General features: G+C 42.9%; 1 protein-coding gene across 1 annotated transcript in view; it reads left to right on the top strand.

The window, feature by feature from the left end:
• The window catches only part of LOC147426053 (uncharacterized), a 39,006-nt gene extending 16,645 nt beyond the window's left edge, over positions 1-22,361 (top strand). The window contains exon 3 of the mRNA XM_086498640.1: positions 14,708-22,361. Coding sequence (XP_086354766.1) covers positions 18,580-18,996 — 417 coding nt within the window. The 5' untranslated portion in view covers positions 14,708-18,579 and the 3' untranslated portion in view covers positions 18,997-22,361. The remainder of the gene's footprint in view (positions 1-14,707) is intronic.
• The last annotated feature ends 1,359 nt before the right edge of the window (positions 22,362-23,720 follow it).

The raw sequence follows: 23,720 nt of genomic DNA, 5'->3' as shown, positions 1-23,720 counted from the left end.
GACGAGACGCGACACGGAGTGGCGGAATTCCACCGCAGAGAGTATTGGCCCCAAACCTTGGCGCCCCTTTCGGTATTTCTTTATATTGCATCATCAAAGTACAAGCCGGTACTCCAGACTCTGCACCTTCTCTAGGAAGCATGCGAGAGAATGAGCCCTAGCCTCATATTTAAAGGCCCTTGGCCTAAAAAGCAGTTTACATGAAAAGCTTTCAAACTCAAAAGCTTCTGGTTCAAAAAGCAGTTTACATGAAAAACTTTCAAACTCAAAAGCTTCTGGTCCAAAAAGCAATGCCAAAAGCTGCCAGCGTAAATCACGGAAATTCGTACAACTTGCCATGTCATCATGCCAGTGCAAAACGTGGAAATCTGTCCTTAGGGTTAGGGTTTCTACAGTTTTAGGGTTTCTGGCAGCAAAATTAGGGTTTGCAGGTTTTAGGGTTAGGGTTTTCAGAATTAGGGTTTCAGTAGTTAGGGTTTCTGGCTGAAATTATTGCAGGTTTTAGGGTTAGGATTTCTAGAATTAGGATTTGCAGGTTTTAGGGTTAGGGTTTTCATAATTAGGGTTTGCAGGTTTTAGGGCTAGGGTTTTCATAATTAGGGTTTCAACAGTTAGGGTTTCTGGCAGAAATTAGGGTTTAGGCCCCTCGGCCACATCTGTAAGTTGACTCCATTCTTTAGGCTTTGACACGTCAGCAGTTTGTTACATCTCCCCTTCTTGAAAGAGAGTAATCGTCCGCGATTACAGCATATCTCCAAAACAACTCAAGTTAGTTGAAAAATTTCCGAGGGTTGTTCCGAGGGACATTCCGAGGGACAATCAGATTGCTCTTTTTATTAAGGAGTTAGCTTCTCCTTTCTGCTCTTTTGATCAAGGAGTTAGCTTCTCCTTTCTGCTCTTTTGATCAAGGAGTTAGCTTCTCCTTTCGGCTGTTTTGATCAAGGAGTTAGCTTCTCCTTTCGTCCAGATCGGAACTCTTGATATTCCGGCGTAGAAAAATTAGCCATCACACCCAGAACGTACTGATCTTCCACGGGTGTCTTGATGCACTAAAATTACATACCCAGGTAATCTCATCCAATTAGGAATATTCAGTAATTGGCACATCACAATGCAACACAAATGCTTACATATGCATGTTACAAGACACAACAAACAGCGCCGCTGAGCACTCCCCCGAGACAAACGGTCTACGGTATGAAGCTACTCAACGACTACCTCGTCACTCCCCCCGCAAATAACCTAAAAAGGTCCGGGCCATGAGCTCAGAGGACTCTACAACCAAACGCTCCCCAGACCGCAGTCTGCGTCGCTTGGAGGTTCAAGCATACAACCAAACGCTCCCCAAGCATCGGCCTACGTCGTTCGGAGGTTTTCTAGCATACAACGAAACGCTCCCCAGGCATCGTCCTGCGTCGTTCCGAGGTTCAAACAATATCAAGACAATATTTCTCACTCCTCCACTCGGGAGTAAAAATCACCAATCAATGAAACCAGTTGTCACATAAAAAATACGGAAGCGTAAACTGACGTTTAATTGCACTTCAAATACTCAAGAGAATTAGAGGGAGCGAGAAAACTTGACACTTCATTGGGGACCAGAAGATGGGCTGGTCCCCCCCCATAAAGAGAATATCTTTATTACTAAGGGAGAATCTTTACAAGCACAGGAACGGGGCATACACCCGTCCTCTATTCTTTCTTCTGTTCTGTTTTGACTACAGACTGAGAAAGTGTTTCCACTTTCCATACTGCTTAGGGGATTTCCCCTCTTCTGCGAGACTGGTTTGAAGCTCTCGAAAAGAGAGTCTATCTTCCGAAACAGCTCATCGGAAGCTCTCACAGAGGAGAGTCCATCTTCCGTTATGTGTTGCCTTCATGCTCATTCATTCATGCATCGAACACAAACGAGAAAACAAGCAAAATGCACACGCACATGCTTGCTGTAATTTTCTGCACATAACCTGAAATTCTTACCTGTGCACACCCCTACGCCGAAACAGAGGTCTTCTTCGCGATGGAATCGCGCCAAAATTGGTGTAGACTTAGGATAAGGAAAGAGAAGAGAATTTCTATGGCTGATTTGCTGAAAACAGCCCTAATCGAGGTGATTAAGGGATGAAAACAGAGAATTACAGCAGCCGCACTCTGCTAAGAGAGCGTCTACGGCAGCTTCTCGCGATGAAACTTCACCAGAAGGTGTCTATGACTGTGAGATCCCTTGTTCTTGACAATGGGAGCACAAGGCTACCACATATGTCGCAAGGGGCTGCTCTCAAGCTTCAATGGAGGGCTCCACCGCGTTGGGCACGCTCACATTAGGGGGGGTAGGTGCACTGCCAGCCCTGAAAATGGGGGAGGGGGGGCTCCTAAATAGCCATCAGGGAGAGGGGGCGCTAGGAAGAGAGAGAGGGTGAGAGTGAGAGTGAGAGAGAGTTAGTTTGCATTGGTAAGTGTGCCACTTGGCACACTTACTTTAAAAACTTAAAAACCATTCAACTTTTGACTTTAAAAACTTCTAGCTCATTGATTAAAAATGTGCAACTAACTAACAACTGCTACTAATGATTTCTTTTATGAGAACACCAAAGGTCTGCCGGCGCAATGCCGCACGGGCACTGCACCGCCTTTACCTGTTCACACTTGTCCGGCCGCCCGCCCGGGCACGGACCGTTAAATTTAATTTCACGAAATTTACCCTAAGGCTTTATTAGCTTTATTAGCTTTATTAGCCTTAGGGTCACTGTTCTAAGGACCCCATCTCATTCATGTGCTTGTACTGACGCGCGTATTTTTCTGAGCCTAAAATCTGAGGCTACTGCTTACCCCTTTCTGAAGACCCGATTTCCCAATCGCTAGGGCTTCAGGGTAATTTCTGCTAAGGTCCCTCTGAGGTGTTCTAGCCCGCATTTAGGCTCACATGAGGCCTTAGAACTGCTAGGTCTATTCTGGTGTGCACACAACTAATTAGATAATTCTTTTCTCGTAAATAAATTAATTATTTACAAAGTCTGACTTAGTTACATCCCTCTTGGTTCTAAATAGTTGACCTCAACTGTAGAGCGTCAACATAACTGTGCAAGATGTCAGGGTAGTCCTTGAGATCGGACTCAGTCATCCACTTTGCATCTAAAGGAGTGTAATTCTTGAACTTGACTAAATACTTTCGATGTAGACTCCCCGACTTGAGTTGTCTCTCCGAGTGGTGTATTATCTGTTCAAGTTGAAGGATTTCCTCAGTCTCTTCGACTTCTGGAGGATCTTCTTGTACTGGCGCCACTGGAGGAGGTCCAACATATGGTCGGAGGAGACTGACATGAAAAGCATTGTGGATGCGCCAGTGAGAAGGCAAATCCAATCTGAAAGTCACATCATTGACTTTATCTGTAATTTTGAAAGGGCCGTAGAATCTATGGGAAAGTTTGACAACTTTCCCTTTGCCGACCCGCTTTTTCAATCTAGCTTTCTCAAACCGAAGCAGGACATATTGTCCTTTTTCAAGATTGAGATTCCTTCTGTGCTTGTCTGCTTTTCTCTTCTGTTGCTCTTGAGTACGAAGAATCGCTTGCTTTACTTGTTGATGGGCAATATCAATATTGCGCACAAATTCATATGCGGCGAAGATGTTTTCTTTGGTCACCATAATAGGAAGTAAGAGTGGCTTCCCGTAAATAATTTCGAAGGGGGCTTTACCAGTTGAGGAATGTATGGTATTATTATACGCAAACTCAACTATTGGTAAGTACTGTTCCCATTCGGATTGTTGTTCCGAAACATAGCACTTGAGGAGATCTAAAACAGTGGCATTAGCGATTTCGCTTTGACCATCTGTTTGAGGATGATAAGCTGATGAAAAATCAAGCTTAGTTCCCAAGTTTTCAAACAATGCCTGCCAAAATAGACTAGTCATGCGGGGATCTCTATCGCTGACAATAGTCTTTGGCAATCCATGGTGTTTAAAAATCTGAGCTAGAAATATTCTAGCCATGTGATCAGCTTTGATCGTCTTCTTTACTGGAAGGAAATGGGCTTGCTTACTGAATCTGTCTACTATAGTCCAGATTGCATCATTTCCATTCTTGGATCGAGGAAGATCCGTAATAAAATCCATGGCAATACTTTTCCATGGCGTGTTAGGCACAGGGAGCGGCTGAAGCTTGCCATAAACTTTATGTCTGTCATATTTCACTTTTTGGCATACTAAACACTCACGTACATGTTTTTCAATGTCCGCACGGAGTGTTGGCCAAAAGAAATACCTTTCGAGGGTACTAGTGGTGGAAGCAATTCCCCGATGCCCGGCATAAGGAGAATTATGTGCTTCATCCATCACCTTTTGTCGTAAGGGCTGAGCTATGCATATTGCTTGTTGACAATAGAGTGTATTATCCTTGATAGAATAAGGTGGCTTTGAGTGACCAGCTTGAAGATCTGCCCAAATTGTGGCGAAGTCTGGATCTTGAGGATACATCTCGCTGAGAGATTCTAGTTCCTCATGATAAATTGTTGTGAGTGCATTGATCTTTGGACGCCTGGAGAGAGCATCTGCAACTGCATTCTTTGTTCCAGAAGTGTGTAAAATCTGAAAATGAAACATTGAAAGAAAGTTGGCCCATCTCATCTGCTTTTCTGATAACTTTCTCTGTGTGAGAAAGTAGCGAAGACTCTGATGATCTGTCTTGATAATAAAATCAGCTCCTAATAGATAGTGTTTCCAAATGGAAAGAGCATGAATTACTGCCATTAGCTCTTTTTCGTATATGGAGGCATGCAACTCTGCATCTTTAAGGCGCCGACTTTCATAGGCTATCGCGTGACCCTCTTGGTTCAGAACTGCTCCTACACAATCTCCAGATGCATCGCAGTATACCTCGAAAGGTTTGCGAAGATCAGGGACGGTGAGAACAGGTCCGTGACTGAGTAGATACTTAAGCTTTTCGAAAGCTTGTTTTTGTCCAAACCCCCAATGGAATGGAATCCGCTTCTTTGTCAGGTCATGGAGGGGACCTGCTATCGCGGCAAAAGCTCGAATGAAACGCCGATAATAAGAACAGAGGCCAAGGAAACTTCGTACATCATGTACTGTAGTTGGCGTAGGCCATTCTACAACTGCTTGAATCTTATCAGGGTCCATTCTCACCTGGTTGTGAGATACTATATGGCCCAAATAGTGGATTTCTTTTAGAAAGAACTCGCTCTTCTTAGCATTCACAAATAATTTGTGTTTGCGTAATTCTTCAAACACTAAGGCGAGATGCTTATAGTGTTCGTCTTCTGTCTCTGAGAAGATTAAGACGTCATCAAAGAAAACGCCTGTAAAGCTTCTGTATGAGTGGAAGATTCTATCCATCATTCTGTTGAATGTAGCTGGTGCATTAGTGAGCCCAAAAGGCATCACTAGAAATTCATACAACCCGAAGGTTGTTCTAAATGAAGTCTTATGCACATCCTGAGGAGCTATGCGGATTTGATGATAACCGCTCTTCAAGTCTATACGACTAAAGACACTGGCTCCTTGTAACTTATCAAGAATGTCGTCAATCCGAGGGATTGGAAATCGATTCTTGATTGTGATCTTGTTTAGAGATCTATAGTCTATGCACATGCGGAATGTGCCATCCTTTTTCTGTACTAGCAAGACAGGTGAACAATATGGAGAAGTACTAGGCCGTATTAAGCCCTTCTCCAAAAGTTCGTTAACCTGCTTGAGAATTTCCTCTTGCTGCATTAGACTAACTCGATAAGGGGGCTGATTTGGAGGAGAACTTCTTGGGATCAAATCAATGGTATGATCCTCAGGTCGCGAAGGTGGGAGTTCATTTGGAAGTTCATCTGCAAAACAATCTTTATATCTTTCTATTAACTTAAGTCTTTTTTGCTCTAAAGAGGAAGAAAGTTGTGAAACAGACACATCTCTCTCTCTTGCAAAAATCAAGTACGCTGAAACACTTTTTCATTTCTTTCTTGATGGCAATGTGGTTGGTGATAGGAATACGCCAATCACCTGCATCTGCAAGTACAAGATACTCCTTTCCTTTATGAGCAAAAGATAAGGTTTTCTGAACATAGTCAGGAATGGAATGCATCTTGTAGTGCCAAGGCATTCCCAAGATAACATCGCATCCTTCAAGTGAAGCTAGTAAGAAAGACTCTTGATCCTTGTAGTCGTCGACCTTTAGATTCAACTTCCCTATGATTGGAGTAGAGTTTGAGTTCTGCCCTTTGAAAGCTGATTGCGCTTGAATAGAGACTCCAAAACGATTGGGCTGCAAGTTCAGGTCGTCAGCTAGCTGGGTAGAGATGAAGTTGTCTGTACTACCAGGGTCAAACAAAATAAGAGCCCGCTGGTTGTTGATACTACCCCATGCTTTGAGAAGAGCTCTTTCTTTTCCATCCTTGGTTGTATTTCCCTGTACATCTGGGACTGCATTGGAGGAGGGTGGTTGTGGAGGTTTGGTTGGACAGTCACCCTTCATATGACCAACTTGTCCGCACTTGAAGCATCTTCCTTCACTAATGTATGTTCGCAACTCAGCAGGAGAGAGATATCTCCCTTTCTTGGGTTGATTTGGCTTTGCTTCTGCTTCGGAGGCGGTTCTTTTCTTCTTTTGAGAAGAAGTAGAAGAGGTAGGCTGCTCATGGAGAGCCTTCTGCTTAGCATGGTAAGTGCTTTGCTCCATCTTCCTGGGAGTACCCTTGTCATGTATTCCATCAGCTATGCGGGCTGATTCCATAAGTATCTGCAAGTTACCTCGAGGGTAAAGCTTCATAGCCTTTTGCAAGGCTTCATGCAAACCTGCTTCAAACTTGCGCATCTTCTCCGAATCGTCAATCTTCTTGAATGGAGTGACTTTCAAGAGAACGTCCCAAAACCTATCCACATAGCGTGGAACAGTTTCGTTCTCTAACTGTGAAAGTCGATCCCATTCTTTCTTTACCTCTTCCTCATAGTCTGGAGGAAGGAACTGTGCGTAGAACTCCTTCTTGAAAGCGGTCCAATCTTGGGATTTGCGATCTTCCAGGATAATGGTTAACCACCAATTGCTGGCGGTGCCTTTCAGGTACAAACTAACATGGCGAAGCTTGGATCTTTCTTTGAAATTCCCTTCAGTAAATGCAATTTCAAATTGGCGGATGAAAGCCAAAGCTTTGTCATTATCACGCCGTCCATTGTAGGTGTCGAATTTCACATCTTTATCTCCCGACTTGAATGTTTTCTGCCTGTGGTGCTTCTTCTTATGGTGCTCCTTCTTTCGATGCTTAGACTCCTTGGGGACAGGAGTCCTTTCCCTTGAATGTACTTCTTGCTGCGACGGATCGTCGAGAAACATGTCTTCCGGAGAAACTATGTCTTCCAGATCCTTCATGAAAGAGAACTGAGGGGAATCAGGGGGATCCTGCTCTTGAACTTTTGGATTAAACCGCACAGGACGTTCTGGAGATTTCTTCTGCCTCTCGTGCATGCGGGAAGTTCCAATCAAAGGATCTTTTCTTGGTTGTGGCGCCTTTGGGTTCTGCGGGATTTCTCCCGACCCCATCGGCATTTTCTCCTTTCCTTTTTCAAGAGTATGGAGAATCTTTTGGACTTCTGGATGGAAGAGAGCTTTCTGCAACTCTTCCACCTGCTGTTGAAGGAGAGATAACTCTATCTCGTGTCCTCCCATTTCTGCAGTCTGCCAAGAGTCGTCAATCCCTTCAGGAAGAGAGAGAGGACCTTGCTCTGATACCACTGTCTCATAAAAAATACGGAAGCGTAAACTGACGTTTAATTGCACTTCAAATACTCAAGAGAATTAGAGGGAGCGAGAAAACTTGACACTTCATTGGGGACCAGAAGATGGGCTGGTCCCCCCCCATAAAGAGAATATCTTTATTACTAAGGGAGAATCTTTACAAGCACAGGAACGGGGCATACACCCATCCTCTATTCTTTCTTCTGTTTTGTTCTGACTACTGACTGAGAAAGTGTTTCCACTTTCCATACTGCTTAGGGGATTTCCCCTCTTCTGCAAAACTGGTTGGAAGCTCTCGAAAAGAGAGTCTATCTTCCGAAACAGCTCATCGGAAGCTCTCACAGAGGAGAGTCCATCTTCCGTTATGTGTTGCCTTCATGCTCATTCATTCATGCATCGAACACAAACGAGAAAACAAGCAAAATGCACACACACATGCTTGCTGTAATTTTCTGCACATAACCTGAAATTCTTACCTGTGCACACCCCTACGCCGAAACAGAGGTCTTCTTCGCGATGGAATCGCGCCAAACTTGGTGTAGACTTAGGATAAGGAAAGAGAAGAGAATTTCTATGGCTGATTTGCTGAAAACAGCCCTAATCGAGGTGATTAAGGGTTGAAAACAGAGAATTACAGCAGCCGCACTCTGCTAAGAGAGCGTCTACGGCAGCTTCTCGCGATGAAACTTCACCAGAAGGTGTCTATGACTGTGAGATCCCTTGTTCTTGACAATGGGAGCACAAGGCTACGACATATGTCGCAAGGGGCTGCTCTCAAGCTTCAATGGAGGGCTCCACCGCGTAGAGCACGCTCACATTAGGGGGGGTAGGTGCACTGCCAGCCCTGAAAATGGGGGAGGGGGGGCTCCTAAATAGCCATCAGGGAGAGGGGGCGCTAGGAAGAGAGAGAGGGTGAGAGTGAGAGTGAGAGAGAGTTAGTTTGCATTGGTAAGTGTGCCACTTGGCACACTTACTTTAAAAACTTAAAAACCATTCAACTTTTGACTTTAAAAACTTCTAGCTCATTGATTAAAAATGTGCAACTAACTAACAACTGCTACCAATGATTTCTTTTATGAGAACACCAAAGGTCTGCCGGCGCAATGCCGCACGGGCACTGCACTGCCTTTACCTGTTCACACTTGTCCGGCCGCCCGCCCGGGCACGGACCGTTAAATTTAATTTCACGAAATTTACCCTAAGGCTTTATTAGCTTTATTAGCCTTAGGGTCACTGTTCTAAGGACCCCATCTCATTCATGTGCTTGTACTGACGCGCGTATTTTTCTGACCCCTTTCTGAAGACCCGATTTCCCAATCACTAGGGCTTCAGGGTAATTTCTGCTAAGGTCCCTCTAAGGTGTTCTAGCCCGCATTTAGGCTCACCTGAGGCCTTAGAACTGCTAGGTCTATTCTGGTGTGCACACAACTAATTAGATAATTCTTTTCTCGTAAATAAATTAATTATTTACAAAGTCTGACTTAGTTACACCAGTATTGAAACTAGAGTCAAACATTTCAAATCGGCACCAAGACAGGTTCAAAACAGATACCATCTATTTCAAACAAATTCCAAACAAGATCAAACAGAAGTCAAACTTAAAAAGCAATCTCGACATCAGTCAAGCTCGAAAAGTCGACTGACTTTCGCAAGCACAGCATGGTCCATCAGCTCTTGGACAAACAGTGTTTCTTTAGCGGCGATGGTAGTCCCAAGAAATAGCAATCACACCGAAGCTCCAAGGTCATCTGATCGTGAAGAGACATCTACTGGGAGATGTCAAGAAACTTCAAGTTATAATCTGCTAGGGTTTCCATGGCAAGCATTTCAGGATAACCCACTCTGCCAGAAGTTGCACTTCGAAGGAAGATGTCAGAAACCATATAACTTCGGGCAAAAAATTTCTTGAAAGCTTGCCAAGTACTTGGAGTGTGCGGCTTGGTAGCTATAGACATCATCATCTGCATGGCACTGCTTTTGAGAAAAACAGACTCGAAAGGAATATCGGATCCTTCTTTGCAAGTGATCTTTATGGCTTATGCCTTGTAAGACATGAGCGGTGAAGATGGAAGCGCGCCCGATGCGCGCTGAAGTAAGGATGGGAGTGGCTAATAAGTCCGGGTTAGAGGGCGACGATACCTCAAATCAAAATCCAATAGCTTTGTCTGCTCTTTTGTAGAACTGGTATGCTTTCAGAAAAGCACACACCTGATGCTCTGATACCACTGTCACAAGACGGGCACCACGTGTCAATAGAAAAGAATAGACTGAACAGACTTTTAGCACTTCAATAACAACTGAACTAAAAGAGACAGAGACGACACGCGACACGGAGTGGCGGAATTCCACCCTAGAGAGTATTGGCCCCAAACCTTGGCGCCCCTTTCGGTATTTCTTTATATTGCATGATCAAAGTACAAGCCGGTACTCCAGACTCTGCACCTTCTCCAAGAAGCATGCCAGAGAATGAGCCCTAGCCTCATATTTAAAGGCCCTTGGCCTAAAAAGCAGTTTACATGAAAAGCTTTCAAATTCAAAAGCTTCTGGTCAAAAAGCAGTTACATGAAAAACTTTCAAACTCAAAAAGCTTCTGGTCCAAAAAGCAGTTTACATGAAAAACTTTCAAACTCAAAAGCTTCTGGTCCAAAAAGCAATGTCAAAAGCTGCCAGCGTAAATCATGAAAATCCGTACAGCCTGCCATGTCATCATGCCAGCGCAAAACGCGGACATCTGTCCTTAGGGCTAGGGTTAGGGTTTCTGCAGTTTTAGGGTTTCTGGCAGCAGAATTAGGGTTTGCAATTTTTAGGGTTAGGGTTTCCAGAATTAGGGTTTGCAGGTTTTAGGGTTAGGGTTTTTAGAATTAGGGTTTCTGGTAGAAATTAGGGTTTAGGCCCCTCGGCCACATCTGTAAGTTGGCTCCACTCTTTAGGCTTTGACACATCAGCAGTTTGTTACAGCATGACTAGGGCATCACATACTGGCTGCTAATAGAGAGGTCCACCTAGCTATTGCAGCAGGTCATTAGCAGGAGGAGGGTCTCGCAACTGAGTTTCTGACAGACTTTTGGAAGCGCCTGTGGGACAGCAAGAAACCGAGGAGAGTCATCATATTCTAGTGGCTTGTCGCCCATCGAGCTACCGCAGTGGAGAGTTGATTGGTCTACAATGGCCATCCAACGGGCTTTGCCGTGTGGGCCACCCACTTGAGTCACAGAGGCATTGTCTATGGGACTGCCCCATGGTGCAATAGGTTTGGCTTCGGATTCTACGGCTAATACCAGCCCTGTTGTCAGCTAGTCAGTACACTTGGGGTATTGCTGCTTGGTCCACCCTCATGGGCTCAACACTTTGTTTTGAGTTTCCCTCAGCTAGCAAGATGATTGTGATATAGGAGGCCTGCCCCCCACTCCAACCTCTCACAAAGCTTATGTCCTAGGAGTGGTGCAGTGATAGAGAGCTTTATTGGGAGCTTGCAGCCTGACTCTCTAACTCATATAGAGATCCCGTTGCTTTTGCATCTTCGAGGCTCTCTTCATCCACCATTGGAGACTATACAAGATATATGGCTGACGCTGATCCACACACTTCGAGGTCAGTTCGAGACGTTGCAAGGCAGCTCCAACCGTATGCAGGAGCACCAGGAGCACCGCATTCAGGACCTTTCTACACCATGATCCACGGGGCTCCTAGATGGCACTACCAGCCACCTGTGTGGTTGTCTCCTCCTCCCATATCTTGATTTAGCTGTCATTGTACATATCTCATTTTTTCATTGGGAGAGTCTCCTCTCATGCTGATATAGCCTCTCCTCTTGTTGGGGGCAGTTTGTAGCCCAATGAGAAGTTTTGTTTAGTAATAGAAGAATATTGTTCTTGGCAAAAAAAAAAAAGAGTGACCCTTCTATATTGGAGGAGAAACAAATGTGACCCTTCAACACTGAAACAAGGTAAGGACGGTGTCACCTCTCCCCATACCTACATATGATTCTTCCTTTTTTTTGGGGGACATAAGCATGCAAGAACGTAATGCATTGATCATGATCTTCTTAACCCATATCTATAATTTTTTTATTGTTACAAACATTTGCTAAATTCTATGTTTTTATTCTTGAGAGATTTGGACAATTGATAACTTGTATAAACGTGCTTTGGGATCAATATACAGGTACATACTTACCCTTTCATTCGAGCACATTCAACGGTGATTTATTTCATGAGTGTGACTTGGATCGAGCCGTTGCCTTCAAAGAAATCATGGTACACTAGTTCACATAAGGGAAGTGCCATAAAACTTCTTGTGTTAACCGGGTGATTGAGCAGTATGGCTCTTAGGATTTACTATTAGAGATTGGGTGTTTCAAAGCTTTAGAAAGGAAGAAGCCCTCTAAGCGTATAAAATGGACATCCAAAGTTTTTTGGCGTTGCACTACTCCGACTATCTATCTCTCCTCACATTCATATTGCATACATCACAATGAAGCAATGGCGCTTATAAATATTATCTTGTATGTACTAAACGACTACCTTTGTTGGAGCCTAATTCAAGATGAGCAAGGCTATAGACTTCTCACAGACGCTTGCATGCCGCTCAATATTGCTACATCTAGGGTTGGACGAATCTTCCTCCCAAAATCAAGGTATATTTGGAGTTAGAGGAAGCTATGGGCTCTCCTTGCCATATTTTCTTCTACCTCTTGCTTCGACTTGCCAAAGCTAAAGGGAACCTTCAGTAGGGAGAAGAGCAGGTGCATGTATCATGGAGGCCTCCCAAGTAGGATAAGGTGCTTGCTCGCTTCTTTGGGCAAGCTTAAAGAGAGCTTTGCTAAATTGGCTTGGTGCATGGGTGAGAGTCGGCTTCTTTCAATTACTGACCATGGCTATAAGCAAACAGAATCCTTTTCAACATCTCAGCTCGTCAAATGACACTGGCCTTTAAGTACCCAACATCTCGAACACGCTCTCACACGTATCGTTGCTCCATATCTAAGCAGTCTTTTGTATATTGACAGCTTCCCTCCTTTGGTACTTTTCTTTTTGGCATTAGATACACAATTTAGCAAAGCACATTCAAATATATGCCCTTCCCATTGACTGGGTTCAGTATGTGTATGTTGTAATGCTGCTAATTCTATTGTATGCATTCTCTCTATCACATTATTGCTACCTTTACTCCCCAATTATGAGCATCCGAGAATTAATGGATGTTTGAGAGCTTTTTGTGATTCAAATGTAATGTTGATGTGAAGGAACATGAAGCTTGTGCATGTACTTGAGTTCATTTTCGCACAATCCCACTATTATGTTGGTGTCCACGTTCAGCATGTGTATGTCGCAAAGCTGCTGAGCTTGTTGTGTACCTTCTCTCCATAACCGTTTTGCTTGTAAGTATTTACATCACATTTGAATGCTGCCTTTACTCCCCAATTATGAACTTCAGAGAATCAATACTTGCAAGTGGTAGGTGAGACAAATGATAAAATCTCATTGTCACTCATTGTTGAAGTAATTAAAACCTATCAAAAGTTTACTTGATATGGTTTGATATGTATCATGGTCACTAATTGCTAAAGAGATTAAAACTTGTCAAAGTATACCTAACAAGATTTGATATGTATGTCAACATTCTGACAAGATACGCCAAGAGATGTATTATGAGCTAAACAAGTTGGATGGCCAATGTCACTTTACGAGCTGAGATGTTGAAAAGGATTTTATGTACTTAAAGCCACGGTCACTGATTGAAAGAAGCCAACTGTCGCCCCTGCACCAAAATAGTTAAGCAAAGCTTTCTTTAAGTCTACCCAAGGAGACGAGCAAACGCCTCGTTGTCCTTGGGAGGCCTCCATGATACATGCACCCCCTCTTCCCACTGTTAAAGGTTCCCTTTAGCTTCAGCAAGTCAAAGCAAGAGGTAATAAAAAACGTGGAAATGGAAGCTCATAGCTTCATCTAATCCCAAATACACCTTGGTTTCGGGGAGGAAGATTCATCTGACCCAATACGTGCCATATTGGGCAACATACAAACATCTATGAAAAGTTCAAAGCCTTACTCGTCTTAAATTAGACTCTAGCTTTTGATCGAACTCGCTTGTCTTGAATTAAGCTTTAGCTTTTGGTCAGTCGAGGTAGAAGCGTGATGGCCTCAACATGAATGTGAGTTCATGTGAGTGTGAGAAAAGAGAGATTTCTGGAGAAGTGCAACGACAAAATACATAGTAGGTGTCCATTTCATACGCTCACTTCTTCCTCTCTAAATCTCTGAAGCTCAAAGGGGGTTTGATCAAGAGAGGCGGTTACACGAGCAGTTGGCTGCTAGAAGATATCTCACCTCGCGTGCCTTTAGAGGCAGCGTTTACAGACTTTTTCTTTTTGCTAAGGTTGGCTTCACAAACATCGACGGACATTTGTGATTCCCAAAAGTGCTCGTCCGCTCAGATTTACAGGATCTTAAGCAAACGTTTGCCACACCTTTCACAAATGGACTACGAACAAAAAAAAAAAGGCAAATTTCCTAAAATACCCTTTTATCTATTTTGGTCAGATTCTTCAAGATTTTCTAATCTTTATTCTGTTTTGACAATTGAGATCAATTTTTGAGTGCTTAGCATGCAAATTTTCTGGCAAAAAAGGTGATTATGTCTAAAGATAATGGTGCGATTCATCTCCAAAGCCTACATAATCAACTCAAATTCTAGTTTTAGCATTTTTTGTTGATAGACAATCACTCTTTGTGTAAAAAGCTACAAAAAAATTATCTTTAGAGAAATTTAATCTCAAGACCAGGGTAATTTTGGGAATTTTGAAAATTTTGAAGGGCAGTTTGGTAATTTATGACAAAATATTGGGGGTATTTAGAGAATTTTTAAAATCTGAGGGGTATTTTAGGAATTTTCATAAATTAGAGGGGTATTTCGATAATTTTTTCAAAAAAATAACAGCTTTTTCTGAAGCGTAATCAATGTCGTGTCTTTAGAGTATTGGCTCAGTGAAAGCCTGATAATGTAGCTGTCAGAGTTTGAGTTTGGCTCGTTGAAGGCTTTTTGGATGTCCGCGGGTTGCACAGGATGGGCAATGGGGGAGGTGCCGCCCGAGAATTGCCACAGCTTGTCCGCCAAGTAGCTGCCAGCTAACGACCATCTGCTTAGTTTGTGAAGCTGTTTGAAGAATGTCCCGTGAAGTGGCGTCCTTCTATTGGATAGATGCAATCATCTAAGAATGTTCACACTCGTTTGTGAATCCGCCCTAGCACGCATAAACTTCACTTGCCCGTCCTAGTGTGACAGGGACCTAAAAGACTTCTTTGCACACACCGATCAAAAACATATCTAAGGCGGCTCAGTTCAAATGGAGCGCTTGCGGTGGTGCTGTGGAAGGGTGGGGTGAATACAGGACAAGCTGGAGGGTGGTTGCTTGGAGATGGCAGACATCGGTCTTCTCAGAGGTGAGGGTAGGCTAGCCCGTCCTCTTCATCAGTGTCCCTCCCAAGCCAATCCCTCTCTTTTTGGCTGTTGGAAGTGGCTGCCTCTTCCGCCTCCTCTCAAAAGAAGAACACATGGCCAAATCATGTTGTCTCTCCCCGTACGAGCTCCCTTTTCGTTTAGGCAAACGTTGAGTGCCCAGTGGCAGCACAAGGAGGCCTTTGATGGGGCTTGGTTCCCCATAATAGCCAAATGGTGTGGATTCGACATCAAGTTTGGCTTATGAAGGTACATACTCGTCCTTTGTTCTTGTTGCTCTATTCTGAATGTACTTCATTTGGTATGATCCTGCGTCATGAACACCTTGGTATCGGGTGATAGATCACTTTGAGGTGGTGGGTCTCATGGTGCATATTTTGGTTTGTTCAGTATCTTGATATTATGCTCAGACTCCATTTTTTCATTGCTTTGTTTCGAATAGAGGTTTTTGTTCTATGTATGGGATTAAGGGCTTCCTTATAATAATCCCGAACCTATGGACTCATATATGTGATGCTATGTATGTGTGGTATACATGGCCCGATCTGAGCATGGAGGTGGTTGTAATTCTTTTTGGTATGATCTAATATATACAACTCACTCTCTTTGAGTGAGTATTGCAAAACAAAAAAAGTTAGATAATGCAAATTCCAAGGAGAAGTAGAGTGGACTAAAGATGGGGATTGAGTCTTGGGATGGTGATATCTTGTTTACCTCTAGTTTTGATTATGCCGTTTTGTTCACTCAATGTTAGTTTTACCTTTCAAAATCGGATCATTGATCTGCGACTCCACATCGGGAGTGGTTTGAGGCACATGATTGTTTTCGAAGGGGTACTGTGTGTCTGGGTGTTGACTATCCTTGTGACATAGTTTTCATCGGTGATGTGCACTTCTATACAGGTTTGGTGTCAAAAACCATCCTATCATTGTAACTAAGTAGCTAGGGGTTTGTTTGCCACATCATCAATTAGGGAATATGTGTTGAAAAGGAATGATAGTCATGAACATGATCTTATTTTGGCTCTGCTTTAGATTTGATATCTTGTGTTTTTACATTTGCAAGCATAGTCAACTTGCAATCATTCCTCATCAATTGGAAGACATACAAGCAAGCGTATAAAGCTTGTGCATAATGATGTTTTCTTTATGAAGTGCTTAGCATTTAGATACTTTCATTCATTGATGATTACTCACTAAAAGGTGGGCTTTTTTTTTTCAAAAGAAAAAACTATACTTTCTAAGTTTACAACACACTTGTGGATAATAAGTGTGGCAAAAAGGTGAAGTCTTTAGGCATAGAAAATGGTGAAGAGTAAATTTTCTTCATCTTTTCAAGATATTTGTGACTCAAAGGACATTAAGCAAGAAGATAGATAAATAAATAGATAGATAGACCAACAGACTGATATGCACATAAATGGAAAGATAGATAGTTGGATAGGTAGAGGGATAGATGGATGGATATGTAGATAGTTAGATGGACATACTGATAGATGATAGATGGATGGTAGATAGGAAAATGGAATGTATGGATAGATAGATCAATAGATAGATAGATACATCAAACAAAAAGACAAGACAAAGATAGAGATAGATGGAGCAATTGATAGATAGATAACAAGATGAATAGATATGCAAATTGATGGATAGATAGACATATAGATGGCTCCACACACACACACAGAGGCTTGTAGAAAAGAATAGGTATATCAATGGATAGATGGATCTTTCGGAGAAGATTGGTCAATACATAAATGGATAGAATTAGAAAGGTCCATTATTGGGATTGGCCAATAGAAGAGAAGAGGAACATATCAATGAACAGATCAGTATTAAGAAAAAGAAAGGTTTTGGATCGGTAGATCAACAGAGAAAAAAATAGATAGAAAGAGACATTGACTTAATATTGGAATAATAGACACACAAATAGACAAAGAGTCAGAGGTAGAGTATAGAGGCAATCGAATTGACTAAGAGATAAAATAGACATAGAGATGGGGACACACACAAACACATAGGAAGGGCCACGAGAGAGAGAGAGAGAGAGAGAGAGAGAGAGAGAGAGAGAGAGAGAGAGAGAGAGAGAGAGAGAGAGAGAGAGAGAGAGAGAGAGAGAGAGAGAGAGAGAGAGGACATTCTACTTCCTACTACCCTCAATGCAACGGACTACTATAGAAAGTAATTGGAATGATTTGAAAGATCATCACAAAACATGTGATCCCAAGACCAAAAGATTGGGATAAACATTTGAGTGCTACATTACACTCTTGTAGAACTTCCTTAAAAAGCTCTTTCGGATACACTATTCTATTTGGCATTCGAGAAGTAAGCCATCTTGCCTCTTGAGGTGTACTTGGCGAGTTAAAGAGAGTTTGTGAGTGGTAAAGTGAGGCTAGGCGAGCAACTTCAACGGAGAGTCTTGGATCTAGAGAGAGGGCATAAAAGATAAAGAACTTGAAAAAGCGATAATTGATCTACACTACAACAATCGCCTTGATGCCAAGAAGGAAAAGAAGTGCATGTCTAATTGGGAGCAACTATTTGTAATTCAAGAAGAAATAGAACATTGGGAGCTACAAGGTGCAATATATAAATTGTATGCTACACAAAACAAGAGTGAATGGTTGGAGCCTCGAGGTTGGAGCTTGAAACCCTACTTTCAAAGGTTGTATGGATTGGGTTATCACTAGAGAGAAAGGAAGATGAGGACAAAGCCTCCTCTAAACATCATCATTAGAAAGCAGAGGATGGGCTAGAGGCATGAATGCCTCTAGCTTTGGAGGAGGGCCTTACCAATTGGAATAGCCCAAAGAGTGAGGAAATTTTCACAAAAAAAAAGACGGTCCTCTTGGATAGCCCCGGTCCCCCTCCATCAATGGGGCCATGGGTTGCACCTCTTGGACCCATATTCCGCTTTCACACCTCTTCATCACACAATGCAAATGAGATGGGCTACTACGTACGATAGCCTCCTTGTTCTTCTTCATATAGAAATGTTTTCACTTTCTCATTGTCTAGTGATTCCTACGTTGATTTCTTTTTCAAATTGTTCTCGACTCCGTTGCTTTCAAAACTCTCCCCCCCCCTCAATCACCTTGCATTGAAGCAAGATTATCTCTCTCTCTCTCTCTCTCTCTCTCTCTCTCTCTCTCTCTCTCTCTCTCTCTCTCTCTCTCAAGATTGCTACGGGGTTTCACGGAAACCAGTACCTCAAGTTGTCAAAGTTTCTAGATTTTCTACATCCAAAAATCAAAGAAAGGGTGGAGTTCGGTGCGGATGGATACGGAGACATGGTGTATTTATCCAAAATAAAGAGCAAGAAGGTGAAGCAGAAGTTGGAGTTGTCTTGCTAAAGCCTGCGGATTACATGCCTGTTGCGAGGGCAAATGTATCCTATAGTTCAACCAAAGGTGGTGCTAATTTTTTTGAATTCAGAACCTATTGAGGTAAGGCCAATGGTCAATTATTCTCCTTGGGAGTTTCCAATTTATGATGTGCCTATGCTGATGGACAACGAGCTTATGAATGAGGATACGCCTCTTGTCGAAGAGGACTTGTGTGCGAGGGAAATAGCTGATATCGAGATCCAAGAGCAGCTTGAAGAGGTAAAACCTGTTCTTTTGAAGCCAACGCATGAAGAGATAGTAGAGTGTAGCCAAAATGCAGCCCAAGATCTAAAGGTAGGCAAAGCAAACATGCAAATTCAAGGTAGTGGTCATTTTTTTGTGAAACAACAAGAGTATGTGGATGCTGATATGGATGCTCAGGGTTATGATAATGATGATATGAGCTCAAGTTTCTAGGAGACAAGCGAATAGGAAAGTCTAGAGGAAGAGTTCACTCGATTTTGATGAGGCTAAGCTAGTAAGAGTAAATGTACCTGATTGTGTGTTTGAAGACATGTTGATCAACAATACGTATGAAGAGCATGAGAAAGTGCCCACCGAGCTGCTAGATGAAGCCCAAGTGGAGGGATTCAGGCCTACAAAAAAGGATGTGCAGGTTAAGGTACTATGTGGAACCATGTTGATGGATGTGCTCATGAAGGTAGCAATGGAGTATGCAATGGTAGTGCAACAAGTACGAAGCTGGGCCAAAAAAAGAGAGTTGTTGCAATTATGGAGGAAGAACAGGTTGAAGAAGATGGAGCTCAAGAGGAGCAGGTGGAGTCATATGGCTCTGTTTGCTTGCAAGAGGAAGTCATTGAAGTTGTTGCAGGTATAGAGTGCAATGAGAAGATAATGCAAGAAGTAGAGCCGGTCATCAAAAAGTAGATGTTTCCAATTGTGCAAATAAAAGAGGAACAAGCCATGGCTATGGCAAAGCCATTGAAAGAGGTATGTGATTAGTTATTTGATGAAAATGCTTACGGATGCGGTTGTGTAGTGGGCCATTCACCAGGTACATGAGTTCTTGGAGGGGATCTCTATGTTCTATGGTTGGGGAGTTATGTCAAGTATGGATAGGATATCTGTTGCGCAGGATGATGAGAATGATGATGCTCCATTTGACATGGATTGGATGCTTATGGACCCATGGAGTGGTGAGGGAATTATGTGTGCATTTTATATGTACCACTGGTTAGGTGCATGGGAACAATTTCACTTGCAATTGATGCAGGCAAATGACTATAGTCCAGGTTATGTCTTTGACCCAGGAAGAAGCTATGGGGAAGTAGAATAAGAATGTGTATATGTGGTTTTTGGTTTGCCCAATGTTTGTTTAGTGTTGTAGGTTTCAAGTTCAATAAGCACGTTTCTGGTTGAACATGAACGATCAACAAGGGGGTTGGGCAATGATGCTGCCGCCAAAGTTGGTCCAAGCTGGGAAGTGTGTTGTGCAATGTCAAGGGTGCTAGCAGGTGCAGGACAAAGTGTTAAAGCAAATGTGGAAGACCTAGGCAGGTGATTGCTAAAGTGTATGCTTGATGAGCTTTTTAGGCCAAAAGAGCTCCAAATGGGCTAGGTGGGATGGCGGGTAAAGAGACTTGAAGTGCTAGTTTTTTGCTTACAAATATGATGCTCAAAGTTCTCTAGAAGTCGATCTAGACGGCTTGGAGCCACGGTGTGGAAGTTATACTAGTTCAAAGCTAGAGTCGTTTGCAGATCCTCGACTGATAGGGCAAGTGATGGTAGGTGGCTAGAGCTGATGTCAGCGGATAGATGCAAAGTGCCTGAGTTTTGGAGCATGCCGCTCCTTTCGAATCATCAATCGAAGCTCTAGAGTGCAAGTTATGAACTGATGAAAGTTTGTCGGGGGCCAGTTATGTGCCCACTTGACCGCATTGGTAGTCATGCCATCAGGTGTTTTTTGGGCCTTGCCAGAGCTCAAGAAGGTAGGATGTGATGTGTGGAATCAAGAAGAATTGACGGCTCGTCAAACATGGTTACAATTGCCAAGTTATGGCCAGTCAAGGTCTGGGATAGTTGCTCAATGGATTCTTGCAGATGAATTTGCGCGGGTTTTGCGACCTCGATGGTCAGACTTGGGAAAGTCAAAGTACGGTAGGGTTTGCACGGGTTGAAGTTGGCGGTACGGAGTCTTGATCAGTTTTCCCAATTCAAGCATCGAATCTCGAAGCAACAAATGACAAGAGTCTAAAAGGGGTGAGGAAAGGCCGTTTTTATGAGATTCAAACTTGGAATTTCATGAGAGTTTTAACGAGCATAGCCGTAAGATTGTCACATGGACAGGCTTTAACCCATATGCAAAAGCAAGACTAAAAGGCTCACAATATATATACTGGGGTGAAAGCCCATTGTGATGCATAAGTGGAGTGAGGGGAGCTCTTTTGGAGCCCGGCTATGGCGTGGGTTTGAGGTGGCATCCTAGGCGTTGTTTGTTGCGCTATTGAGCGCTGCTACGGTGGCGGATTGACCATGTTTGGCGGTGCAGGGGTGGAAGGTGGTCGTATGGCCGCCATCGACGGTAATCATGCAGTGATGATGTGGTAAATTTCCTACGGGTGGTTCACACGGGCCCAAGGGCACCCCAAATTTTTGAAGAGTAAGGGTAGCACTCTCCCCCCCACAAGTAATATCGCTAGTGGTAGGAGTAGAGGGAGGGGTCATGTGCAGGTAAGGGGAGAGGGTATGGGAGAGATGAAATGTGGAGGCCCCGAAGAGAGAGAGAGAGAGAGAGAGAGAGAGAGAGAGAGAGAGAGAGAGAGAGAGCTCCAAAGTGGGCTCCCAGGGGACAGTTCAAGCGGGCGGTCAAGGCCAAAGCTGGACAAGGGGAGGTGTCAACTAAGTAAGAGTGAGGGATGGAAACTTGCTCAGGTGGTGGGCCATGCAATACAGGCTAAAATTCAAGTGCCAACAAGTGTATGTGATGTATAAAAAATACCAAAAAGAGCTCAAGTGGAGGTGCATGAGCAAGATGAGCCCAATTTTTTCGTTTTTGGGTTAGTACCTCCTATAAGAGGAGTTTTTTCAAGTTGTAAAGGGCTTTTTCCATTTTGCCTTTTTGCAATGTTGAAACCTGCAAAAGCCAATTGTGAAGTTGTTTTGTGTTGAAGCTTGCCATTTTGGCATCGTGATGGTTGTAATATCTCTTTGCTAAACACTACTAAGCCATTCCAGCCTTTTTTGACATCATTTCCCCCCTTCCCCCTCCTTTTCTCTTGCTCTTTGTGTGTGTGTTGGTACTTGTAGAGGTGTGTGCTCGTGGACTGTTATGCGGTGCAAAGAGGGAAAAAGTAGAGTGTGGTGTGTTGGAAGCGGTTTGTTGAGCCGTTGTGGTGCATTTGGGTTGAATGGTGGTTTTGCCTAGTGTATGTGCGTTGTTTTGTGTGCAAGAGATGATCTATTAGTGCAAATTGGTCGTTTTGAAGGTGTTTTCTGGAGGGTAGGGGTGCTATGGATACCCTGCGATATAGGGAGGCATTTTCTATGTGTGCTGGGTGTGTTGCCCATTCCCCCTCTCCAACGTGTGAATGCATGCATACACACATTACACATTACATTGTTGTAGACTTGAACTTCCCAATACATTGTCTTGAATTGATTTCCCATTTTTACTTTTTTGGACCTCCCATTGGGACCTCTCAATTGTGGTTTCAATCTATTAACTTGGTAAATATTATACTTTGCGTTCACCCCTAGTAGACCGTTTTTTAACATTTTTGGCAATGCTCATAATTGTTAGCTGAAAATATGTTAACCCAAAAACTTTGCAGAGCCAACTTATGCACCACAAGTGCCATGAGACCCTTACAATCAGTTGAAACAAAGACCATTGCATAGATCTAGGCTTTATAAGGACCCCATTTCCATGCATGTTATCAAAAACTTACAACTGGCTCCAAAAGGAGCCACCTAAGCAAGAAAAACCAAATGAAAAACAAGAAGGAAGAGCATACCACATAAAGGTGGGCGCGGTGAGCTCCATCACCACTCATAGGCTTGAGCAAGCACATGCAACTCGGGGGAGCCAAATTCAAGCCAACACCAACAAATCACAAGAAATAGGCTATCTTGGTGAGCCATGCATCATCAACCCCTCCTCCTATGCCGATTTATGCCACCAAGGGAAGACATATGTTGTACTCTGAGAACTTTATTTGTTTTGGTTATTGGTTCCTTGTAAAACTCAAAGAATTGTAGTCCCTCTGGTCCCATGGCAAAATATCTTTGCATGGGCTTTCTTGTATCTTTCTTGTTTTTCTTAAAACATCTCGCATGATGTGAGAATCACTATAAATAAATAAAAAATTTGGTGCACTCCTAGTAGACATTAATTTTTGGATCCTGAGATAGTGGACTTGCACAAGATTTTCCTCGTAAGAACTAGAAATTAGATATTGCTAGATGCTAACATGACAATTTGGTGGGGTGCATCATTATTTTAATTTTTCTAAAACTCACAATAGTGAGTAGATTATATTGATAACCTAAAAAATTTACAGATTCTTGCCATGCTCGTGTCGAGCCATGGAATCTTCAAGCGACCTTAGATATCTCGATTGATAGGGGAGCCACCCCACGACAAGGTGGGGCCCATGTCCTTCTCTATGGGGATTGTTAGATGCTCAGCTAACAGGATCATCACTACCATATTATTATCCCATTAGCCACTTATTGTATCGAAACCCCATTTATTAATTTGAATTCGAGCAAAGTCCAAACTTGTTGTGTCACATTTAATTGCCAAAAGTGTAAAAGGGGCCAAGAGCTTCCAGAGTTGTAATTATTTGAAGCTCCAAGCCTTTGTACCTTGCACATTTAGTTAGGGTTTCATTTCTCATACCTTAGCTAAGGTATAAAATCCAATTTTGTAACTTTGGACTTATGTTTTGGATAATGAAAGTTGAGCATATGCTGTAGTACAGTTCGATGAACTCTCTCCTGTTTCATTCCTTTGTGTCTCCCTTGTGTGAAGTTGCATTTCACTTCTGAGCATACCTACATGCTTGCAGGTGAAATCTCTTCCTTTTTGTGTAAGTCTCTTGCAATGAAGTTGCGTTCTTAGTAGTGTCTGTCTACAAGTGTTTTTACTCCTTATGCTCCATACACATATTGGACTGGTT

This window comes from Adiantum capillus-veneris, chromosome 24, assembly GCF_014529385.1.
Source record: "Adiantum capillus-veneris isolate H3 chromosome 24, ASM1452938v2, whole genome shotgun sequence".
Lineage (NCBI taxonomy): Eukaryota > Viridiplantae > Streptophyta > Polypodiopsida > Polypodiales > Pteridaceae > Adiantum > Adiantum capillus-veneris.
Note: the sequence above shows the minus strand (reverse complement) of the source record. Positions and strands in the feature narration are given on the sequence as shown.